Genomic DNA, 23,637 nt, shown 5'->3' on the forward strand with positions numbered 1-23,637 from the left:
ATATTACCTGAGAAATGGGAGAAAGATAAAATAATAAAATAAAACAACAACAAAAAGACAACACAGTTAAAAATTTGACAAGGGCTGTGTTTTCCAGTGGTTAGAATGCTTGCCTAGATCCTGAATTCAATTCCTACTCATCACTAGAAACAAGTAAACAACAACCAAACTTAAAAAAAAAAAAAAATAGGTAGGAAGCTGATTAAATCAAAATGGTATTGGTATTTGAATATTTTAGATATTTTTTATAAGCTTTGTTCTTTTAGAAGTGTTTTTATTATTTCTTTAAGAGTATGTGGGTTCAGGTCCCTCAAAGTCCAGAAGAGGGCGTCAGATCCTCTCTCCAGCCCCATAAGCTTTGTTCTTATACTAAATAAAATGAGCAAAGAATTTGAATAGTTCTCTAAAGAAAACACAAGCCAGGCATTGTGACATATACCTGTAATTCTAACATTTGAAAGTCTGAGGCAGAAGGATTACAATTTGGAGGCCAGCATAGTTTATGTACTGAAAAACAGCCCTAAAAATAACAAAGAACTACAAATGGCCGATAAGTATGTGAAAAGATGGGGAACTGCTTCTCAAAATGACAAGACACTAGGACTTTTGTAGCCAGAATAATGGAAAGTCGCATGCTGTTAAGAGTTGTAGACAAACCTGAGAAATACTTGTTCATGTTCTGTCTACAAGTTCATTATCCAATCTATTTGCATCACTGATGGTGGGAGTATAAAATAATGTAGTCAAGGAAACATCACACAGTTCTTCCCAATGTTAAGCACAGATACTGTGTAACCCAATAAATCCACTCCTAGATAAAGGCCAAGAACTGAAAATACATATTCACACAAAATTTGTACATGAACATTCATGACAACTATCTCTGTAATAGCCAAAAGGAAACAACCTAGAGTCTATCAACTGATAGGAAAATGTGGTATATCTATAACACAGTAGGATATTTAGTCATACAAAACAATGGAGTACTGATACATGCTATAAGTGGAGGAACCCTGAAGGCGGGTGAACTAAGTGAAGGAAGACAGACAAACGTTCACAAATGTTGTGGTTCCATCTGTATGGAATGTCCAGAATAGGCAAATGCTCCAAAGACAAAGTAGACTCTAGTTACCAGAAGATGGAGAGTTGGGGAGGTAGACTGACACTGATTGCTTACAGGCACCGGCTTTCTTACTGAAGTAGTGCAAATGTTCTGGAGTTTGATAGTGAGAATGCTTGCACAACCGTGAAAATACACTAAAAACCTCTGCATTACATACTTCAAATAAGTTTTAATTATATGAATTATACCTTACTGACAAACTTTAGAATAATTTTGGGCATCATGGACACCTAAAAGCTTGAGTGATTATGCAGTACCTGTCAAAGCTTTCAGGAGGTGACCAAAACACTGAAATAACAGTGCAGGACAATGACTGGGAAGTGGTTCAGGTCACTTAAAGATTTCCAAAGCAGTCTTTTTAAGAGAAGTGTGGTTTTGGAGCTGGAGAGACGATTCTGCCATTAAGAATACTTAAGGGTACTTGCCTCTCTTGCAGAGGACCTGAGCTCAGTTCCTAGCACCCACACTAGGCCACTCACAACTGCCTGCAACTCCGTTTTCAAGGTATCAGATGCCTCTTCTGGTCTTTGCAGGCACCTGCACATACATAGTGCACATATGTACACTGAGGCACGTGTACACACACTTAAAAAAATTAAGTATGTATTAAGTGATGGCTACTGTAGTATACAAGAGATGATGACAGATTTGATAAGAACTGCACATTAGAATGAAAAAGAGAGAAGAGGAAAGAGATGTCTCAGAAGCTACATTAGGGAAACTTACCATCTGACAAGGAGGGAAAAAGAGTAAAGGATGGCTCTGAGTTTGGTGCCTGGAGTGCCAAGGGTGGAATCGAATAGGTCACAGGAGCAAGGCTTACAGGACAGAAATGAAGGTCAGCTTTCGGTGAATTAAGCATGCCTGTGAGGCACTTAGGTAGATATCCTCTGGAAATAGCTCTGGAGAAAGGAGATTAGGGTATCCTCAGCAACAGTGTAATCACTGAAGCTGGGATCTGGCTGAAATCAACACAATAAGTCAGAGAGGAGATATCTAAACATTGATTGAAGATTTGTGTGATCTGTGATAGTGTACCAACCTCTAACATCCACATTGTTTGCTGCTCTTTGATCTTTTAAAGGGCTGTGGCTTAAAGAACAATCTGGATTGATAGAAATAATTTTATTGTGAGAGTTTGCTTCCAATTTAGGGAACGTAGATGTCTTTAAAGGGAAGGAACCACTTGAAAAAGACTTTAAGGGTATCTGAATGATGTCTAAGAAAGACTAAAGCAACCAGTGGTTCAGAGTGGTAAAGAATTTGACTTCTGAGTCAGGAGAAGAGATGATGCAGATGTTTTGAAATGGAGTAATGTTGGGAAAGATCTTTTCAGATAATATTATCTGCTGAGACAGGGAATGTTTGGGGTTTGATAGGCATGGAAAAGATAAATCTAAAATGTAAGGAATTTAACCAGGTCGGCAGGTAGCAGGAAGCTTCAGATGAAGTCAGTTCATGTATAAACCTAACATCTTCGTTTAGTAAGTTTTACTGCCAATTCCTTTTGTACAGAAGCCTGTAGCTGCCACAGCTACTCTGGCGAGCATGTTACGCAGTGTTATTCAGATCTTAGGGTCATCTCATGATGTAGATACTGTCATCTCCATTCTTGACAGATGTAGTCAAGTTTGCCTAAGCCTACACAGCTAGAGGTGCCAAGATATCGTACCAGTCTCCTCCTCCTGTGCTCTCTCTCTCTGCTGCCTGCTGTCAGTGCATTAGAGGAGGTAGAATAGACACTTCTGATGAAGCAAGGCTTCTGGCTTCTCTAGTTAAGCTTTTCCTCTCCTTAGTTGACACTGTCCTTATGCTAGGTCTGCCTTAGTATCTTCTGTGTAGTGATCTGGATAGTCACCTCAGTACCTCTCACGATGCAAGTTGAGGAGGATCTCATGTACGATGTGGGACCTCCTCCAACCCCAAAAAATAGGTCAGACTAAGGAAGGCCTTTGGGGTTTTTGGTTTGATGTTTTTGTTTTTCTCCTTTCTTCAGCTCTTCCATATATTCTGTTTCCCACCAGTCACCCCTTTTTTTCTGTCCTAAATGATGCTGAAATAGCAGGCATATACTAGCAGACAGAAATCTCTTCTCTTCTCTGTTTTGTGATAGCTGCCTGTTCTTACTGCTGGTAAGTCATCTGTCCTCTACTAACCGCTCCTCTGCCTTTCCCCCTTCTCCTCCTTCTCCTCCTCTTCCTCCTCACCCCTCCCTAGCGTATCTGTGAGGTGTATAGTCGGAACCCTGCCAGCCTGCTAGAAGAGCAAATCGAAGGTGCCCGGCGGCGAGTCACTCAGTTACAGCTGAAGATCCAGCAGGAGACTGGTGGCTTAGTGGTGAGTGAGTGGTAGTAGGCATTGCTCCAGGGACAGCACCATGCAGAGGGACTGGCAGAGAAGGAGAAGGAGAAGGAAGCTAGTCTGCCTCCACCTGCTAGTCACTCCTCCCTTCCGAGCAGTTCTCACGAGTGGGCACCCTGCTCTGGCGGCACTCAGCATCGTCTGCTAGCTTGTCTTAAGGATCTCCTCAAAGGAACTCAGTCTTTCCAGGTCAGCCTCAGTTAAGGGTCCCAGTCAATTGAGAAGGAGCTAAATGTACTTTGTAGAAATGCCACACAGGAGAAGGTTGTTTATCTATCCTTCTCAGGGACTTTACTATTACTGTCTTGCTTATATCCATCAAGCCTCAGTTCTTTGGGCAAGTACAAGTACTAACATTAGGAAATGATGGTATCCAGAACAGTAGTTTCCCTGACCCATGGAGGAGTGGGAGAGACGACTCGCAGTTAAGAGCTGTTCTTCCAGGGGTCCAGTCCCTCCTCTGGCCTTCGTGGGCATAGCACACACATGGTACACATACATATGTGCATGCAGAATACCCATACACATAAAATAAAAACAAATAAATCTTTTTAAAATATTTTTTGAAATTTGTTTAAAGCATTTGGCTTTCTTTTTAAACTGTGGTGTTCAGAAGATGGTAAGAACATAGGCAAATAAACTTTAAAAATTCACTTTTCTGAAGGAACTTTCATATCATATGGTAGACGGCTTAGATTATGGACATAGACCATCTAGTTTTGATTACCAGGTCTTGTTCCCCTCAGCTTTCAGACTCATGGCCAAGTAATTTAACCACTAAGAACCTCTCTTCGTTTTCTTATTTATAGAAGGACACAACAATCCACCTAGTGAGATACTGCCAGAGCGGAAGCATGCCACCAGCACCATGTTTGTGTGTGTGTGTGTGTGTGTTGTGTGTGTGCAGGGCTGCTGCCACTGTTGGTGTCTGTGTAGCAGGAACCTGAGATTCGGAGCTGAGAATCAGGACATCAGGGCTCTAGCCCTAGGGTTTTGTGTTGTTGTTGTTGTTGTTGTTGTTGTTGTTGTTTTCATTTAGAATATGGCTTAGAAAGATCAGTAAACATCTGAGCTTCTTTCTGTCTCCTTATTTGTAACATGGGAATAACCTCTTCTACCTGGAATTGCTGAAAGATTGAATGTAGTTAAGGACTGAGCCCCATGCCAACACCAATACTTCCCCAGAGACATGATTGTTTTTTAAACAAATCTTTTTATTATTTATCTTTATTTTATGTGCATTGGTGTTTTGCCATAGGTGTCCGGTCCCTTGGAACTGGAGTTACAAACAGTTGTGAGCCACCATGTGGGTGCTGGGAATTGAACTCAGGTCCTCTGGAAGAGCAGCCAGTGCTCTTAACCACTGAGCCATCTCTCCAGCCCCAACACAGATGTTTAACATCTTTCCCCAGTGCAGGCTTGAGATTTTTTTTTTTTTTTTTTTTATTCCTTGATGGTTAGAAAATCCTTTCCTGTATCCAACCCAAGTAAGGCCTTTGAAGTCCAGGGTGAAAAGTGAAGGGAGATTTTCGTTAATTTTTACAATAATGGTAAAGCTCCTTCTCCACCATTAGGGGTCACCAGCTTCTCAGGCTCCACATGTAAAGTGGGGCATTTCCCAGGCAGTAAAGCAGAAGTGGCCACGTGCCACTACAGACACAGCTCTGCTGGAAGAAGGAAAGAGGAGAGGGAGAGGCTCAGAAATTTCCCACCATCTGGTCTTCTCTCTTTTAGGACATTCTTCCACTCTATGGTGACACCAGCCAGAGAACATCTGAGGGTAAGTCCCCATCGTCCTCTGGTATATATGAGTTCTCTTCTATGTTGGTCTCTCCCAGTAGGGCAGATTCTAGAATAATGAGGAAAAAGTGATACCCATACACAGGGCAGTTGGAGGTAGAGAAATAAGCCATGGCTAAGTAAGAAACAGGAGCTCCTGGCGTGATGGTCCAGACAGCAGCTTGCTTGACAGATGTGGCACTTAGGAGCTTAACAAATTCTTATGAAGAGGGCCGGCGATGAAAAGAGGGTTAGGAGTGAGCTGGAGACTAAGAGCAGCGGTAAGGGGGTGCCAGGGTCTTATTTTAGGAGGTGACGTGTTCTGTGCCAGATGCAGAAGTGGTCAGAAGCTGGCTATGGGGAGAGTAAGAGACAAGTGTGCCGGGAGAGCCTGCGGGTCCTGAGATGAAAGAGTTGAAGGGCAGCTGACAAGAGAAGATGGCAGCTCCCCTTCCTGCCTAGTGCCCAAAATAAAGGCCATTCTTCACTCAAGGCCTGAAATCTTTTCTAAACTGTCTGAACTGGTTTCTTCTCAGGCCGCCTCTCTCTGGATTCCCAGGAGGCTGACAGTGGCTTGGACTCTGGGACAGAACGCTTTCCCTCCATCAGTGAGGTGAGTGCCAGCAGGCACAGGCCCATTTAAAATGTGTGCATTCAAATTTCCCACCCTTGGGCACTAGACGGCTCTGCTGCTCACTGGCTACTGAAGGCCCTGGCCTGTCATCTGGACGCCTCCTCTACAATTCTAGTTTTAGGGATTTAGTCACTGTGCTCTGGTTCCAAATGGCTTTGACATGCATCCTTCTGCTGGATTATCACCTCCGGCTTGTATTTTGTCACAGTTGATTGGCTCTGTTGTGGCGTAAAGTGTAAGGTGAAGAGGTGGGCAGTGTCATCACTGTTCTCATCTTTGGAGGAAGTTAGTGAACCCCACCAAGTCAGGTGTGAGGCTTCCTTCCTTTGCTGCACATCGTTTTCTTCCTTAGTCATAAGTTTCCAGATTGTTCTTTACCTCCAAGGTTGTCTCTCTTCCAGATGCTCTCAGTTGGCATATAAGATAATGAGTATAAAGATGAGAAAGAGGAGCTGGGGATTTAGCTCAGTGGTAGAGCGCTCGCCTAGCAAGTGCAAGGCCCTGGGTTCAGTCCGACAATAGAGAGTAGGGTGGGTGGAAGAGTGCTGACTGGAGCAGAGGATCTGTTAGCAGACTCATTAAACATGGGAGGAAGTGTTGAAACAACACACTGGGATGTAGTTCAGATGACCTTTGGGATTTCCTTTCCACAGTGCCGGGGATGTGGGAAAGTCACCAGAAAGTGGTGGGTGTACTGTGGGCCTACATAACCTATAGTTTGCATACATGCAAGGTGAGACATTTGGCAGTGAAGTGTGTGAACTGTGACCAAAACCTCCTGATTGAATATATACTGCATGCTCTTTGGCCTTCAGTGACTCCCATGACCCTTCTGAGGCCTGGCTCTGTGGGAGAAGTGGGTTGAGTTTCCCTCAGAGAGCTGTTAGAAGGTTAGTGGAATAATGTATAGTCAAAAAGGTTGTGGGTGTCAGCGTGTTACCATTACAAAGCAAACTGAGCCCAGAGTGTTGTCTGGATGGGGTTCCTTATCACAGAATTCTCTTCCTCTAGTCTTTGATGAATCGGAACTCAGTATTGTCAGACCCTGGACTAGACAGCCCTCAGACCTCCCCTGTGGTCCTGGCGAGAGTGGCCCAGCACCACAGGCGACAGAGCTCAGATGCACCCGTGCTCCCACCCGACGACCAGGTGAGGTGGGGACCACCCCAGTTTGTCTTTCTGCTTTAGGCTGGAGTTACCCCCAGTATGTAATCTTGAATAGTCTGACTAAACTCTGCTCTGGCAACCCACAAGTTGAATAGTCACCTAGAGAACAAATAGAAAAGAAGGGAGTCAAGCAGATCGGTCAGTTTCTGTGTGAAGAGTCAATAGGTGGGTCAGTCAGGTCACCGAAGTTAAGGGAAGACTGCCGGGAGGTCTTTGATGTCTGGATAGAGTACAAAGTAGTGTCTGGTCAGAATACTTACCTTCCCTAGCAAAACTTTGCTTCAGTCAAAACTAGGGGCAAGGGGATGAACAACAGTGAGAACCAGTGATGCAGCTGTGTAGAATGCCATAATTAATGAAGCCCATTTTGTGTATTAAATAATAACACTAATACAGAAAACAAAGTTCAGTATGCTTGGAATCTCCCCTTGTTAAGCGCCTTCCAAGCCCACCCTCAGGCTCCTCAGAGAGTGCAAAAAGTGACTTGAAAGGCCTGCTCTCGGAGTTGGGACTGGGTCTGGGGATTTCAGAAAGACGGGTATTGGCCCAAGGCCAAATCCTTCAAAGAACCCGAGCTGTGTAGCCATGGGTGGGATTGCCTGCCGTAGTACAGGCATAGATGCTAACAAGACACTGGCCTCCTAAAACAGTGTTCTGTAAAATTCACCACTGTACCAAGTTTTTCCAAATCCACATTCCAGTTGCATAGTGTTATTTTCTTTATAATGTATTTTCTTCGAGCTTAATTTTTCTTTATTTCTTTTGTTTGTTTGTTAGAGACAGTGACTGTATAGACCAGGCTGGGCTTAAATGCACAGAGATTTGCGTGCCCTTGTCCTAGGGTGCTGCTGGCATTAAAGGCATGCACCACAATGCCAGGCTAAGCTTACTTTCTTAAGTTCATTTTAAAGGATACTTGTCATTGCTTCAAATTAAAACCAGTATCACACACTGTAAATGCAAGGTAAATGTAAGTAAGGCAGCACACATGTTTAGAAATTATTTTATAAAAAAAAAAATTTATAAAGCCTTTTCTAGAAAAATACAGAATAAAGGAGAAAGAAAGCTGCCACTTATGTTAAAAGGATGCCTCCTTCATGAGCTATTTCCGGATGAATGCATGAGAAGCTGATGGCTATCTCCTCCAGAGCCTCAGAACAAAAGAGAGACTTCATTGATTTACCCTTTGTATCATTTCGGTTCCCAAACTATGTGACTGTATCATGAATTATAAAAATACATAAATTCAGGGATGGAAAGATAGTTCGGCAATCAAGAGCACTGGCTGTTCTTCCAGAAGACCCAAGTTAAGTTCTCAACAGCCACATGACAGTTCACAGCTGTCTTAGTTAGGGTTACTATCACTGTGAGGAAACACCATGACCAAAGGCAACTTGGGGAAGAAAGGGTTTATTTGTTCACACTTCCACATCACAGTTCATCATCAAAGGAAGTCAGGACAGGAACTCAAGCAGAGCAAGAACGTGAAGGCAGGAGCTGATGCAGAGGCTAAGGAGGCATGCTGCTTACTGGCTTGCTTGGCCTGCTTTTTTATATAAGCCAGAACCACCAGCCCAGGGATAGCACTTCCACAATGGCCTGGAACCTCCCTCATCAATCACTGGTTAAGAAAATGCCCAACAGCTGGCTCTTCTGGAGGCAATTTCTCTCAGTTGAGGTTCTCTCCTTTCAAGTGACTCTAGTCTGTTATCAAGTTGATATAAAACTAATCAGAACAACCACTGTCTGTAACTCCAGCTCCAGAAGATCTCCCACCCTCTTCTGGCCTCCACAGTCACTGCGTGCATGAGTATATAGACATACATGCAGGCAAAACACCTGTACACATAAAATAAAAATAAAGAAATTAATAAGAACACATAAAATTTATCTACTTAAATTTAACTTAAAACATTTTAATAATAACAATTTATTTATTTAAATTTATTATCTATGCATAAATTTTATATATTATTATATTTTCACTCTAGCTAGATTCTTCTGCTTGTAATTAAGTCTTAGGTGGAATTTCCTTTGTAAAGATATAAAGGTAGACTAACAGCAGGTTGAAACTTTATTTGAATTAATCAAAGGGATTGAATGGGAACTGAAATTAACTCTCTTACTGACTACTGTTTAATGTCATGTCTAGGTACCACCTAAAATTGTTCCAGCCTCACCAAATGTCACTTCACCTGAAATCACCCAAATCAACCAGTAGTAAATCTCTTACCCTGGAAGGCATTGGTGTAAGGAAGTTCAGAGGTGTTATTTCCAAACTATCAGTCACTTTTTGATGAATCATTTTAGCAGTAGTAAAGGTCAAGAATAGTGTTTATTGTAATGAAGTAGAATCTACTAGTATTTAATTGATTTTTTTTCAGTAAAGAAATTTTATAATGTAAGCTGGGCATGGTGGTGCACAGCTTTAATTACAGCACTTGGGAGGCAGAAACCGATGGATCTCTGTGAGTTCAAGGCCAGTCTGGTCTACAGAGTGAGTTCCTAGACAGCCAGAGCTATGCTGTCTCAAAATGGGGTGGGGGTAGGAAGGAAAGGAAGGAAGGAATTATATAATGGGAGGTGTTTGGTGGGGTTTTTTTTAAGATTTTGTTTGTTTATTTATGTGTATGAGTATTTTGCCTGAGTGTATGTCTGTACCACATACATACTCAGAGGCCAGAAGAAGGCATCAAATCCCTCCGAACTAGAGTTACACATACACATAAGTAAAAATAAAATCTAATTGAAAAAAAATACCTAAAGTGTACAAATACCGTAAAAAAATAAGAGAGGCTTTAAAAAACAGCAAGAAATCAAAAACTCAGTTAATAAATGGGCTAATGAAGTGAAGAAACAATTCTCAAAATATGGGATATAGCCAGGGCGGTGGTGGCACATGCCTTTAATCCCAGCACTCAAGAGGCAGAGGCAGGTGGATCTCTGTGAGTTTGAGGCCTGCCTGGGCTACAGAGTGAGTTCCAGGACAGGAACCAAAACTACACAAAGAAACCTTGTCTTGAAAAACAAAAAACAAACAAACAATAACAAATATATATATATGAAATACAAATGGTCAATAAACATGAAAAGATACTCAATTTCACTAACCATCATGGCAATGTAAGGTGTGGAGATCCATCTTATCCCATACAGAATGGCAATCATTAAGAAAACAGGTAACAGGTTGGTGAAGATGTAGATTAAAGGGAACCCTTATATATTGATTTCTGGGGTGGTAGTATAAACTAGTGCTAGACACTGTAGAAGTCAATATGAAGATTCCTCAAAAACTAAAAATAGGTCTTCTGTGTGGCTGTCATGTGACACTATTTCTGGGGCAACCTGAACAAACATCTGCTTAACAGATAGAGAACAGATGGCAGACTAAAGTATAGATGCCACCAAAGTTTAACCTGGTGAACTTGAGTTTTTATTGGTGTTACTTATGGGAGTATGGGTGAAGAGTTAGTTACAGAAGCAGAAATATTCAAAAATAGAGGCATCATCAAAAGCCCACCCTAGCATGAGAGCTGGAAACCTAGAGTATAACTTACAGTCAACTTGACAAGTTGGAGAGTGTCTCTTCCAGGTATCTCAGTTGGTCTGAGGGTATTTCTCAGCAGTCTGTTTTTATATGCCTGGGGAAGGAGTGGCCTAGTGCATTTGGTCAGTCCCAGGAATTTCCTGAAGCTTCTAAGCTATTTACTTCCCGAGTCATAAGGAGCTTCCTGCAGGATGGACTGTTTGATCTTAGAGAAAATTGCTTTATAACAAATGACGGTCTGTACCACTCCAGATTACAGACACTTGCACGTCCATTTTTACAGCATAGTAGCTGAGTTATGGAACCAGCCTTGGTGTTGAGCAACAGAGGAATAAAGGAAATGTAGTGTATGTACACTGTGGAATTTTTCATCCAAAATGAAGAACCAAGTCTTGACATTTGCATAAAAATAGATGCAAATGGAGCTAATCATAAGAATAAAGCCAAGGGCTGGGGAGGTGGCTCAGAGGTTAAGAGCACTGGCTGCTCTTCCAGAGGTCCTGAGTTCAATTCCCAGCACCCACATGGTGACTCACAACCACTTGTAATGAGATCTGGTGCCCTCTTCTGGCTTGCAGGCATACATGCAGGCAGAACACTGTATATATAATAAATAACTAAATAATCTTAAAAAAAAAATAGAATAAAGCCAAATTAAGAGAGACAAATAGTGTATGTTTTTGCTCGTCTGCTATTTTTTGGCTTTCTATAGATATAGAAAATCATATATTGTGTCTATGACATGACTGTCCCCAGAAACAAAGGGGGCCAACAGGGGGAAGAGGCACTAGACAGGAGGAAGCATGGAGCAGGGGAGTATGCTCAGTATCCAATAGATACTTGTACAAACACTTCTCTTAAATAAATTTATTTCTAAAAAAGTCTCCCCGAGCAAGCTAAAATCTGGTCTTGTTGGTGCTTCTGCCAGAGTCTAGGGATCTAGATAGCGTGGGCTTCAGAGACCGGGTGATACAAGGCTGGAGGGTCTTGGATGTGTGAGAGGATCTCAGGGCCTCCCTCATCCAATACTTTCAGGGTCTTTCAGTCACTCGGGGGTTAGAGGTAGGTGACTGTCCAGAAAAACAAGAAAAAGATAAGCATTGGGGAGAGCTCCTTGAGAAAGTGCACGGGTAAAGTAGGTAGGTTCCTGAAGCAACGCCTTCTTAGAGAATCACTAAAAATGGGGGGAATGTAGTCACTAGAAAAACATCGATAATCCTAGCATTTGGTGGCAGAGGCAAGAGGACCTTGTGAATTTGAGGCCAGCCTGGTCTACAGAGTGAGTTCCAGGACAGCCAGGACTACACAGAGAAACCCTGTTTCCAAAACAAAAAAACAAAACAAAAAAACCACATTTGGTAGCTCAAGGAACCTTTAGAACAATCTGACATATAAAGCATTTGAAAAGTTCATGTAGTGTGAAGTCTCTTGGAGTCATTACTGGTATGTCAGTTAGGATTAGTATTTTATTAAAATTCATGGAAAAAGAAAAGCTGGGGAATAAGGATCTACCATAGATTGTTAAGCAGACAAAGGAAATAATGCATGTTAGTGTTTGAGGAAGATCAGCCCCGTCCTTCCTCATTGAGGGAGAGGCAGATCTGCTGCTCTGGTGTCTCTAGCAGTTACTAATCTATATGCTTGCTTGTCCACACTAGTCAGCAGCACTGTGGTGGTTGTAGTATTAGATTTGGAGTGTGTTTAGGGAGAATGGTGGGGATTTGGTCTGTTTAGGAAAACACAAGTCTCCAAACCAATAGTCCATTAGGTGCTGTCAACTAGCTCTTTGTTAGAGGACACTCATTCTCATCCTTTGCAAACAGAAAGAACACTTTTCCTATCTCCCATCTTCCTGTGTCATGTGACCAAGCAGTTCCGTGTCTGCTGTACCCCACCCAGAAGCAGTTGTCTTTCTGCAGGTGGAAATGGATACCTCTGTGCTGAACCTGGAAGTGCCGGTCTGATGCAAGGGCCTCTTTAGAATAGGCTCCTAAAGAGATGCCACTGAGGAAGTTGAATCCATGTCTTCTGTAATTTCTCATCTCTACGTCTCAACTCTCTCTCCTTCAGGGTGTAGATCAAAGCCCAAAGCCTCTGATTATTGGCCCAGAGGAAGATTATGACCCAGGTTATTTCAACAATGAGGTAACAGTTTTCTGGTTTACTCCTTTATCTTCCTCCCTTGTTTTACCCACACTGCCCTTGACTGGAAGCAGTTTGATTGGCACCAGTTGTGAAATGAGCCTATGGGAAAGGAGGCTCAGCTAACAGGGCCCAGAAAGTAGAGAGCATGAGAATAAAGTTTGCTGTCTCCGGTCTCTGTGCCTCCTAGCCATTCTCAAGTTTTCTGCCTTCCAGAGCGACATCATCTTCCAAGATCTTGAGAAACTGAAGTCGCATCCAGCTCACTTGGCAGTTTTCCTGCGTTACATCTTCTCTCAGGCAGACCCTGGTCCACTGGTAAGTCACAAGTTGTCAGTCTTGTTTGAGTGCCTGCTTGTGCTCAACAGAGAGAATCTCTGACACCATGCCTGATCTCTCTATGTAGCTAGCTTTTATGTCAGATCCGTAGGCAAAGTCAGGCATCTCAAGGACAGAGACAAAACAGAAAGGAAGATGAAACCTATTGAATCATGTGGCTAACCATACCTGTACCCTGAGGAATATCAAGAAAATAGGCCAGGAACACTGTCATTCCCTGTCAGTTTAAGGGAGTCTTCAGAGTTTTTAAATGAAAGTAGATACAGATTGACTGAGGAGTTGATAGAATCACCCTTGCAGATTTACAATGTTGCTATAAAGAATTTTAGCAGGAGCAAAACACTAAAGAGTCTTCCGTGTAAGGTGATGGCATGAAGAAATACCAGCAGTGGCACCTACGTTTAATCTCAGCAGCCAGGAAAGAAAGGCAAGTGTTCTCTGAGTTCAAGGCCAGCCTAGTCTACAGATTGAGTCCCAGGCCAGGGCTGCACAATAAGACCTTATCTCAGGGGCGGAGGAAAGGCATTCAAGGAGACGGATGAAGTCCACAGTGCCAAGGTGATGCACAGAGCCATCATCGCCTTACAGCCGCTCTCATTCCTCCTAGCTGCGTAGAAACAAGGGCTGATGGTAGGGGAGGCTGGTGCTGTGTTCTCCAGAGAAGTCTGTTGTCCAAGGAATGAGTTGCTGGTTTTTTTTCTTTCTGGAAATACCACAATTAGAGTCCAGAATGAACATTGATTTGCTCAAAGGGAATTCATTGAATATCTGTTTGTTTAGTCCCAAATGCTGATGTCTCAGACACATTCCTGAAAAAGACAAAGCACATCGCCAAGAGAAACAAGACAAAAGCCCTTCAGGAACAATACATAAGCAAGTGAAGACACCACTAACAATGTCAAGTGTGGAAGGAGACAGAGTAGAGGAGTGATCAACCTGAAACATGCTCCTGTGAAGGAGACTGAAATTGTTTAGGTTTTCAGCCTCAACATTGTTGACAGTTTAGACTAGAGAATTCTTTGTTGTAGGAGCTGATCTTAATTTAGGGATATTTAGCCACTTACTGGACTCTACCCCTAGATGACAGTAGACACCACTCCTTAGTAAATTCAGCAACTCAAGAGTGTCTTGAGACATTACCAGACATCCTCCAGGTAAAGTCAGCCCAATGAAGATCCACTGCTCTAACCCAGTTTCTCTGTCGTTCCAGCTTTTTTATTTGTGTTCAGAAGTTTATCAACAGACAAGTTCCAAGGATTTCCAAAGAAGTTTGGGGAAAGACATCTGGAATATTTTCCTAGCAAAAAATGCGGTAAGGCTGTCATGGGTTAGATTACAATTCCATACTCTGCATCATAAGCAGAGGAAAACCAAACAAAATACTCAAAGCCAAGTAGAGACAGGTTGTTTGTTTTGTTTTGTTTTAACAAAAATGTGTTTCTTGGGCTGGTTCCCACTCATCTTGAACCATATGTGTCCAGTGCTGCTTCCTCCTGGAGGAGCATCCGTCTGTCAGCCGTGCTTTTCCTCCTATAGGCTGACAGGACCCGGGGCAGCCAACACACAAGACTACTGTTGTGCACAGCTAAAGACCGTGGGGATTTGATAGCATCCTGGGCATTTCCCTCCCATAAAGTAGGATCGGGGCTCTGCACCAGGTGCTTTTTCCTCTCCTACTCTTCTGGAGAGGGATGAGGGAGATCTTGTGCAAGAGGCATGTTCTCCTAGGGAGGTCATCACCACCAGAAAGCTAGAGACAGGTTTTTAAAGATCTTTGCTCTCTAAGAAATTAAGATTCCTGGATCCTGTTCCTGCCTCAAAGTTCTACCTTCCCTAGGGCTGGAGATGGCTCAAGGGCTAAGAGCACATGTTGCTCTTCCAGGGGACCCAGGTTTGATTCCCAACACCCATATGGGAGTTCACAAGCATCTGTAACTCCAAATCCAGGGGATAGGACACCCTCTTCTGGCCTCCACAGGCACTAGCCACCCACATGTTGCACAGACATACACACAGGCAAACTCCCAAACACATAAAATCATTTTTTTTAATTTAAAGGATTTATCTCTTCTGTATGTCTATTTCCAGATACAGAATGTACACTACGTTTCTTCACAATATGTAGAGATAGAACAATGGTCCTCAACCTGTGGGTCTTTCGACCCTTTCACAGAAGTCACCTAAGATCATCGGAAAACACAGATATTTACATTACGATTCATAACAGTAGCAAAATTACAGTTGTGAAGTAGCAACAAAAATAATTTTATGTGGGGGTCACCACAACATGAGGAACTGTATTGAAGGATTACAGTTAGGAAAGTTGAGGGCTGCTGAGATAGTGGGTTCTAACCACTTTCCAAACCTTGTCTGCCTTTCCTTCCCTGGGTGAAGAGACGGACCCAGGAGCCTCGGGTGATCTGCAGTGAGGCAAGGAGAGTGTGAGTTTCTGAGATCAGCCAGACTTGCTGTCATTCCCTGAAGGAGAGGGAGAGCTTATAGTGTCTGGGAGGAATGAGCCTCCCTGCTTCTGAACTGGGTTCTCAGGGAAGTGTCAGGATCCCGCCTGGAACATCTGCCTGCAGATGACATTCCTTATCTTGACTTTATAATCTGATCAACTAAACTAATTCCAAAATGATTATTCTTCTTACAGTTGGCTACTAAGGCTAATGAGGTTAGGGAAATTAGGTTTTCCTCAGTGTTTTGCATTTATGCCTTCAGTGGGTCTTGAGGAAGGAGGTTAGAGTGCCAAGTACTCTCTGCCATCATTTACAAAACCATATCCGCATCCAGCCACATGGCAAGAGACTTAAGGGCACACTCTAGAGTATCATGCTAAGTGCAGGACTAGGTGACACATACCCAGTTCCTGTTGGTAGCAAAGGAGAAAAGCAGCAATCCATCAAGTAACAAAGGTCCTTTTGGAACCACTCAAAGGCAAAGGAAAGTCTAGCAGCTCATTTAACAGTGGTCCAGTTTTAGGACATGCCATTCTATATTCCATGCTTCAGAGTGAAAAAACCACCAGGCCATCCTCAGAATGTAGTATCAACTTGTCTTGTAAATTCATGTGCCATTTCCCACAGCCAGGCAGTGGTGGCACACACCTTTAATTCCAGCACTTGGGATCACACACCTTTAATCCCAGCACTAGGACGGTTGAGACAGGAAGTGATATGGCTGGACAGAGAAAGGAATATAAGGCAGGAGGAGACAGGAACTCACTCTCTTACAGAGGCTCTGTCAGGCTGAGGAGTTGGTAAGGTAGGAGGAGGTGGCTGTGGCTTGCTCTGCTTCTCTGATCTTTCAGCTTTCACCCTGATACCTGGCTCCGGGTTTTTATTATGAGACCGATTAGGATTCGTGCAACAAGTACAAGAGAGAAAATAGCATCACCAGGTACTGTGTACCTGTCTAGCTGCTTGGTGCTTGCAACCTCATTACTTCTGCCCCACTCTTTGTTTTATAGCCTCTCAGAGTGAAGGTCCCTGAGATGTTGCAGGCCGAAATCGGTAAGTTGACTCATGGGTCAGGTTGCCTTTTTTAATGCCCTTCTTATACTGAACTCTCAGGAGACAGAGAGACAGAGTCCCTGTCCCTGGGTAACTGTCCTGTACTAGGGGGCAGAATGTAGAGATGGTTACTCCAAAACACATCACACTTAGAACAGGCATGATTAGACACCACCCTAGAGCTCACTCTGCCCTGTCACAGGAGGATATTGGATCAGCGTTAGGAGACCTGAGCTCATTTCTGCCAGCTTTCCATGGGACCTCTGGGCCTTACCTTGTAGGCTCACTTGTATGAAGAGGAAATTAGACTTAACCACGGATTTCTAAACGAGGACAGATTGCTAAAGGTAACTTGTAAAATTACAGAGACCAAGCCTAACTCCATCCTACCTGCTAAGTCCGAAGCTCTGGAATAGTGTTTTGAGAGGATTTTTCAGTTGGTTGATTCTATGGTGGTTGGGTTTTAGTTGCTAAGTTCCATAACAATACAGATAACAGGAGTGCCAGAGTCAGAGTGGGGTCAAGGACTGGGTGATGATGCTGTTCCTTCCAATTCCAGAAAAGCTGAGGCAGTATAAAGAAGACAGCAGGTTGGGGCTGAGGATGCAGCTCAGTTGGTAGAACGCTTGCCTAACGTGCACTAAACCCTGGGCTTGAATCCCAGTACCCTGTAAACCAGATACAGTGGCACACCTCTGTAATCCAAGTATTCAGGAGGTAGAGACAGGAAGATTAGAAGTTCAAGATCATTCTTAGCTACACAGCACATTGCCAAGGCCAGTCTGGGATACATGAGACTCTGTCTCAAAAAAGAAGAACACCTTGAGAAGTTAGGCACAGATAGTATTTTATAAGCTGGAACAAAAGAAACAGTTAATGGCAAAGACACAAGGAAGAAGACAACCTACATGTACACAAAAGCAGCTTGCTCAAAAACAGACTGAGAGGCCCGGCATAGTGGCACATGCCTTTATTCTCAGCACTCAAAAGGCAGCAGTCAGAGCTCTGTGAATTTGAGGCCTGGTCTACATAGTAAGTCCCAGGACAGCTAGGGTTATGTAGTGAGACCCTGTCTTTGAGAGGGGGGGGGGGGGAGAACGAGAGGAGAGAAAGAGAGAGAAGGAGGAGGAGGAGGAGGAGGAGAGAGAAGAGAGAACGAACGAGGTTGCCGTTTGACTTCACCTAGCCTGCTTGATGCTAGATGGCAGAACAGGAAGGGCTTCTGGGTTTTTAGGCCTTTGAAATGGTATCAAGGCAGTAGAAAGAATCAGTCTATAAGACTGCATGGTGATGTCAGCAGACATTCAAGCATATACCCAATGAGAAGGAGCTTCAGTATTTCCTCTCATGAAGCATTAGATATCCAGAGAATAATTTTGTCCTTGACTTTGATAGGACCAGAAGAATGATTCAGTCTAAAGCCTGACAACTTAAGTTCAATTCCTAGAATCCACATAAAGGTGAGAGGGGAAAACCAACTCTACAGAGTTGTCCTCTGACCTCCACATGCACAGCACAGCACATGCAATAATAAGTGAAACATGTTTTTAATTAAACAAGAAAGAAGACATTATCTGGGTGGAACGCAGGCCTCCGCTGCTTTCAGACTTATGGGCCAAAAAGCCAGTTTTTCCGTGCAGCATCACAGGATGCAAACACCACCTAAGGTGCTCAGAAGTTATCTCCTCCTCCCCCAACACTCACCTGTTCTGCCTCCCCTGCCCTCCCACTACAGACCTGCGCCTGCGGAATGGCGAGGAGCCTCGAAGTGCTCTCTGTGAAGCTCAGGAGGCAGTCATGCTGGAGATCCAGGAACAGATCAATGACTATAGGTTTGCAGAGCCCCTCCGTGTTCTCTACGCCTCTGGAGTGTGTGTCTGACTTTCCCTTGTACACTCATGTGCAGTATGATATGTGTTTCCCTGGTGTATCTCTGTTGTAGATCGAAGCGCACTCTGGGGCTGGGCAGCCTCTATGGTGAAAATGACCTACTGGACCTGGATGGGGACCCTCTTCGAGAGCGCCAAATGGCTGAGAAGCAACTGGCTGCCCTTGGAGATATCTTGTGAGTATCAGATTTCACTGATACCTCTGAACTTCCCGGACAGGTTGGCAGATCTTGTAGGACTGTTTTCTACTTCCTTCTACATCTTGCATGAACCTTTTCACCAAAAGACAGGAGATCCTGCTGCATTTCTTGTGCGGAGGGTCCTGACAGTTCACTGGTACTTGTATTGTGCTTGACAATACAAGGCTCCAAGAATACAGTGAGCTTTTTGCTTCCCCTTCTGGCCTGTTAATAATGTCTTCCTCCTTCTTTGTGAGTTCATGGCTAGTACTCGGAGTGAGACTGCACCCTGCCAGGGGGGGGAAGTGTCTTCAGGAGGTGGTCAGGACTGACTTAAGGAAAGCGGCCAGTTTTTCACACGCACAACAGAAAACTAGAACACCTTCCTGGGAGCTTCGGCACAGCTCCTCCTGCTGTGCTTGTCCAGTACTGTTTTCTGTTTCTTTATTTGTTTGTTTTTCATTTGATTTCATGTATGTGAGTGTTTTGCCTACATGTATGTCTGCACATCATGTGTATGCAGTATCTACAAAGGCCATAAAAGGGTGTCCGATCCCCTGTAGCTACAGTTACAGACAGTTATAAGCTACCATCTGGGTGCTGGGAATCAAACTCAGGGCCTCAGGAAGAGCTGCCAGTGGCCTTAACCACTGAGCCACCTCCCCAGCCCTCGAGTCCCGTTTTCTAAAGCATGTGTTGATCCCAGGGCAGGATTGATGACTGAACTTCTGAGCCTAGACAGCTTTTCTTCCCAGTATTGTTTCCTGTTCAGGAGTGGCCCTAGTCAGTCTGTTCTGTCTCTCTGGGCCTCACGTACTAAATGTCAAAAGTTAGCCTGAGTGACCTTGGTAGTGTCAATAACATGAGCCTTTCAGTTTGGCATATGTCACATGTGTTTCCAAACACTTCTACATGCAGCATCTAGTGGACAAAGCGGTCATTTCCTTTGTGGGGATCATGTAATGATGAAAAGAGACGGCAGTATGTAAGAAGCGAGTGGATTGGCGGTATGTTAGAGATGCCACCGGGGAGGAACTAGAACAGGATATAGACAGCTGGGAATCCTGGAGTTGGTGGGTTGCAGTTTTAAATAGGCTAGTCCAGGTGGGCTACCTGGAAAAAAGAGACTGACTAAATTACCCTTGCCATCTGGGAAAGAGCATGGCAGACAGATGTCAGGTAGAGTGTGCTCAACACTGAAGGAACAGTAAGGAGAGCAGTAGAAAGAGCAGAGAGAAAAGTAAGTGATGGAGCCAGGTGGGGGGGGGGGGACGACACGGGGACGGACGACTGTAGTCTCCACTTAACAAGTGAGGAGCTGTTGGGGCTGCAGGAGGCCGCACTGGGTACAAGAGACGGGGAGCTGGAAGTTCAGTCCCCACAATGATAGTAAAGCAACAGCCATGAACGTTGTGATAGCTCTGGTGGAGTTGAGGGACAGAACCATTAAGAGAACTTCCTAAAACTTGAGTGTGGGGTGTGGAAGAAAAGTCAAAGGAGAGATTCCAGGGATTTCTTAGCAAAGCACTAAAAAGACCATCGGTCACTCTAGGTGCAGTTGATAGCACAGGGAGCAGTTTGGGACATGTTAAGTCTGAGGTCTCTCTGACATGTCAAACTACAGTTCTGAAGCCACAGCTGCTTGTGTGAATCTGTCATGTGGTGACAGATCTGGGCTAGCAGGGGCTAGGATTACAGCTCAGTGGTGGAGCAGTTGCCTAACAAGCACAAGACCCTAGGTTCCATCTCACTAAAAAATAAAAATAGCTGAGCCTGGTGGTACATGCCTATAAACGCAGCTATTTTAAGAGGCTGAGGTGCCACCTTTAATCCCAGACGTAGAAGGCAGAGGCAGATGGGTCTCTGAGTTGGAGGACAGCCAGGGCTCTGTACACAAAGAAACCCTGTCTTCATAAAACAACAACAACAACAACAAAAAGGGGTGGAGGTTGAGGGAAAATTCAAGGCTTCCCTGAGCTACTGAGAGAGTTCAAAGCCTAGCATAGCAGGATCAAGATAGATATATAAAAGAAATTAAAGGCAGAGTGATTGCCAACATGTGCAAGTCCTAGGTTCAACCCCCAGTACCAATGAATAATGAAGAAGGAGGAAAGAGTCGTGGAGAAGATGGGGAAGAAAGGATAGGAAATCGGGATTAGAAAGAAAATCACACAGAAAGCATGGCCTTTGCAATCTGCCTCCTGGCCTTCAATAGTAAGGCAGCATGAATCACTTCTGGGATGCAAGCAGTAGCTGACTGAGCCTGTTTGGAGGGTCTAGGAGCCCAACTTACAGTAGTTTCTATTTTAAAATAATGCAATTCTTTCTTACCAAATGGGAGCCTTCTTGTGCATAATTTTTAAATTAAATGGGTTTGTGTATAAATAGCTTATAAAAATGTCTGTCCTGTAGTAATACCCAAACATTGGTTGCTGCTGCCTAGATGAGGTCTCCGGGTTTCATCTTGTCCTTCTGATGACTTTGTACTCGACGCAGAGCCGAGGCTGGATTGCTGCGCCCCTTTGTACTAGAAAGACGTCATTGTCATCATTGCCAATTGAATCCTTGAGGAAATAACTCTCACCTCCTGAGCGTCAAAGGCTCCAGAGCTATGACCTTATGTCCCCTACCAACCCTCCTCTTTCCTCCAAGAGAGGACTTCCAGCCTCTGCCCAGAGAACAGCCTGTCTCAAGGTCTCAGTCATCCGTTCTTTCTTACAGGTCTAAGTATGAGGACGACCGGAGGTGAGCAAATCCATAGTGTGGTTCGTTTGCAGCGTTCAAGGTGGGAAGAAGTAGGGCTGAGCTCCCCTGTGCTGCTTATTTCTGCTACCACAAGGAAGTTGTAACTGTAGGACATGAGTTTGCGGGGTTAGTTCCCAGGTAACTAGCTATTAACATGCAGGACTTAGAAGGTCCAGATCCTTCATGCATAACGACTACTGCCTGGTATATGAGTCTACTCCTTGGTGTAACAGGCTGGCCCTCAGCTCCTGGCTTCCCAAGTCTGCTTCTGTATGTTTACCCACAATACCCGTGAGTCTCTCTTCCCACTTCTTTCCCTGAAGACAGATTTCACCTCCCAAAGAAATAATGGTGTTAGAATCAGTTTGTAATGGTGGTTCCAGCAGAGAGGAAAAGCATCTCCTTTCTTTTTTTGAAATCTTACATATTGACCTTATTATTTTTTGTCAGCTTAAAATGTGTTTGCATTCCCTGCCTGCACACACTTTGTAAGGGAAGAGATGGGCCATGAAGCCCGTGTGGAAGAAGTGTAGCTGGACTGGCTTCACAGAGCAGATAATCTGCCAGATACATTTTGAGCACAGAGCTCTGGACAGTTTGTTTGTTTGCGGCAATTAGAAGTGCCGTGACCGCCCTTTCCTCTCTTTTTCTCCTTGTTCTCAGGATGGGGGCAGGCGAAGGCAGTATGCCTACTTCAGACCCCCATGTACGTGTCTGAGGGTGTTGGCTACAGACTTAACCTGTCCTCCAGGCCTTAGATTTTAGGGACTTTGTATTCCCATCCCCTGACCATCGTCCCTTCAGCGGGAGAGAGTACTGCTTAGATTGCTCGTGGGAGCAATGAAGAGCTTTTGGCCAGCTTCTAACTGCTGTCACATCTGGCCATGCAGACTCCACTTTGAATGTGTTAGCTCATAAGTACAAGGGATGGCTGTGAGGAGATCATCCTGAGCTGGGTTTTGGTCCTTCAACCTTCTATTAAGAAACATGACTTGACCTGGTTCACGACACTCCTGTCTTGCAGTGTTCCCATGGACTTTGCCCTTAATACCTACATGAGCCATGCTGGGATCCGTCTTCGGGAGTGGAGACCCTCCAGCACAGCAGAAAAGGCCCAGTCTGCTCCTGACAAGGACAAGTGGCTGCCCTTCTTCCCCAAGACCAAGAAGGTAACAGAGCTGCCCTAGAACACAGCTGACTTGGAGCAGTCCTCCATGCTGAGTAGACCAGGAAAGCCATTTCACAGCTTTGCAGCTACATCTCCCCTTTCTCTAAACACGACCATAGGTGGGCCATGTCCACTAGAATGAAACCTGAGTCAGCTTTCCAGTTACTTGTTTAGGGCCGGTCTTGGGAACAGGGCAGGAGTGATTAGCAATCGTAGCTGAGTGCTGGAACCACCTCCAAACTGGTGTCTCTATCTCAGCAGAGCAGCAATTCCAAGAAAGAAAAGGATGCCTTGGAGGACAAGAAGCGGAACCCCATCCTCAGATACATTGGGAAGCCCAAAAGCTCTTCTCAGAGCAGTGAGTATTTTGGAGAGCAAAAGCCTTGGCCATCCTTTGGTAGAGAACTCGGCTCTTCAGCGACACAGGAAGTGGAGGAGGGGCTTGCTGTGTTTCTGAGAGCTAAGGCCTCAACCCTGGAGACTGTGGCTTCCTCGTAATGCTGCTGCTTCCTCCCCCTTGCTGCATCTAGTGCAGTCTCATTGAGGGAAGGAGAGTGTTAGAGCCAGAGGGCCGAGCTTACCCTTGGATCTCAGTCCGGGAACTCGGAAGCAATTGTAGCCACTGAACAGCTAGCTCTGTGGAGGAGCTTCTGCCTTGGAAAGACTGCCCCGGTGATCTGTAGTTCCCTCTGTCTCATCCCTGGGACTCATGTGATTTTGTGTTTGGGCCCTTGACGAGGGGCTGAGTGACAGCAGAGCTGGCAGGGGTGGGGCAAGCTCCCCGATGCATGGCACCGGCAACTAAAACACCGACCCCATTGGTCTCTCATCAACCGTGTATCATCCGTTTAGAAACTGTCGGTGTTTTTATCCTGAGCTTCAGTGGGGATCTGCATTGAACTCAGTGACATTGGGGCAGGGAGGAAGATGGGACTCTTCCAGATCTATTTTGGTTTTTGTTACTACCTTTTCATTTTCTAACTTGATACAATTTTTATTTTGACTCTTGCAACATTAAATTGACTTCATGGTTTACTTTTGTTTTTCTT

General features: G+C 44.4%; 1 protein-coding gene and 1 pseudogene across 12 annotated transcripts in view; one reads left to right on the top strand and one right to left on the bottom strand.

Annotated features, from left to right (window-relative positions):
- Window positions 1-23,637, top strand: part of Arhgef11 (Rho guanine nucleotide exchange factor 11) — a 128,135-nt gene that overhangs the window by 83,925 nt on the left and 20,573 nt on the right. For 6 of the 12 annotated variants that reach the window (XM_036190136.1, XM_036190137.1, XM_036190135.1 and 3 more), the window contains 13 exons: window positions 3,341-3,460; window positions 5,219-5,264; window positions 5,800-5,876; window positions 6,909-7,046; window positions 12,682-12,756; window positions 12,970-13,071; window positions 14,303-14,404; window positions 16,565-16,607; window positions 18,343-18,439; window positions 18,550-18,672; window positions 21,397-21,420; window positions 22,445-22,589; window positions 22,847-22,946. In XM_036190136.1, coding sequence (XP_036046029.1) covers window positions 3,341-3,460; window positions 5,219-5,264; window positions 5,800-5,876; window positions 6,909-7,046; window positions 12,682-12,756; window positions 12,970-13,071; window positions 14,303-14,404; window positions 16,565-16,607; window positions 18,343-18,439; window positions 18,550-18,672; window positions 21,397-21,420; window positions 22,445-22,589; window positions 22,847-22,946 — 1,192 coding nt within the window. The remainder of the gene's footprint in view (window positions 1-3,340; window positions 3,461-5,218; window positions 5,265-5,799; window positions 5,877-6,908; window positions 7,047-12,681; window positions 12,757-12,969; window positions 13,072-14,302; window positions 14,405-16,564; window positions 16,608-18,342; window positions 18,440-18,549; window positions 18,673-21,396; window positions 21,421-22,444; window positions 22,590-22,846; window positions 22,947-23,637) is intronic. The other 6 variants (XM_036190138.1, XM_036190143.1, XM_036190145.1 and 3 more) reach the window with 4 other exon arrangements.
- On the bottom strand, window positions 14,426-14,810 carry LOC118585501 (annotated as a pseudogene).

Source organism: Onychomys torridus, chromosome 6 (assembly GCF_903995425.1).
Source record: "Onychomys torridus chromosome 6, mOncTor1.1, whole genome shotgun sequence".
In the NCBI taxonomy this organism is placed as follows: domain Eukaryota; kingdom Metazoa; phylum Chordata; class Mammalia; order Rodentia; family Cricetidae; genus Onychomys; species Onychomys torridus.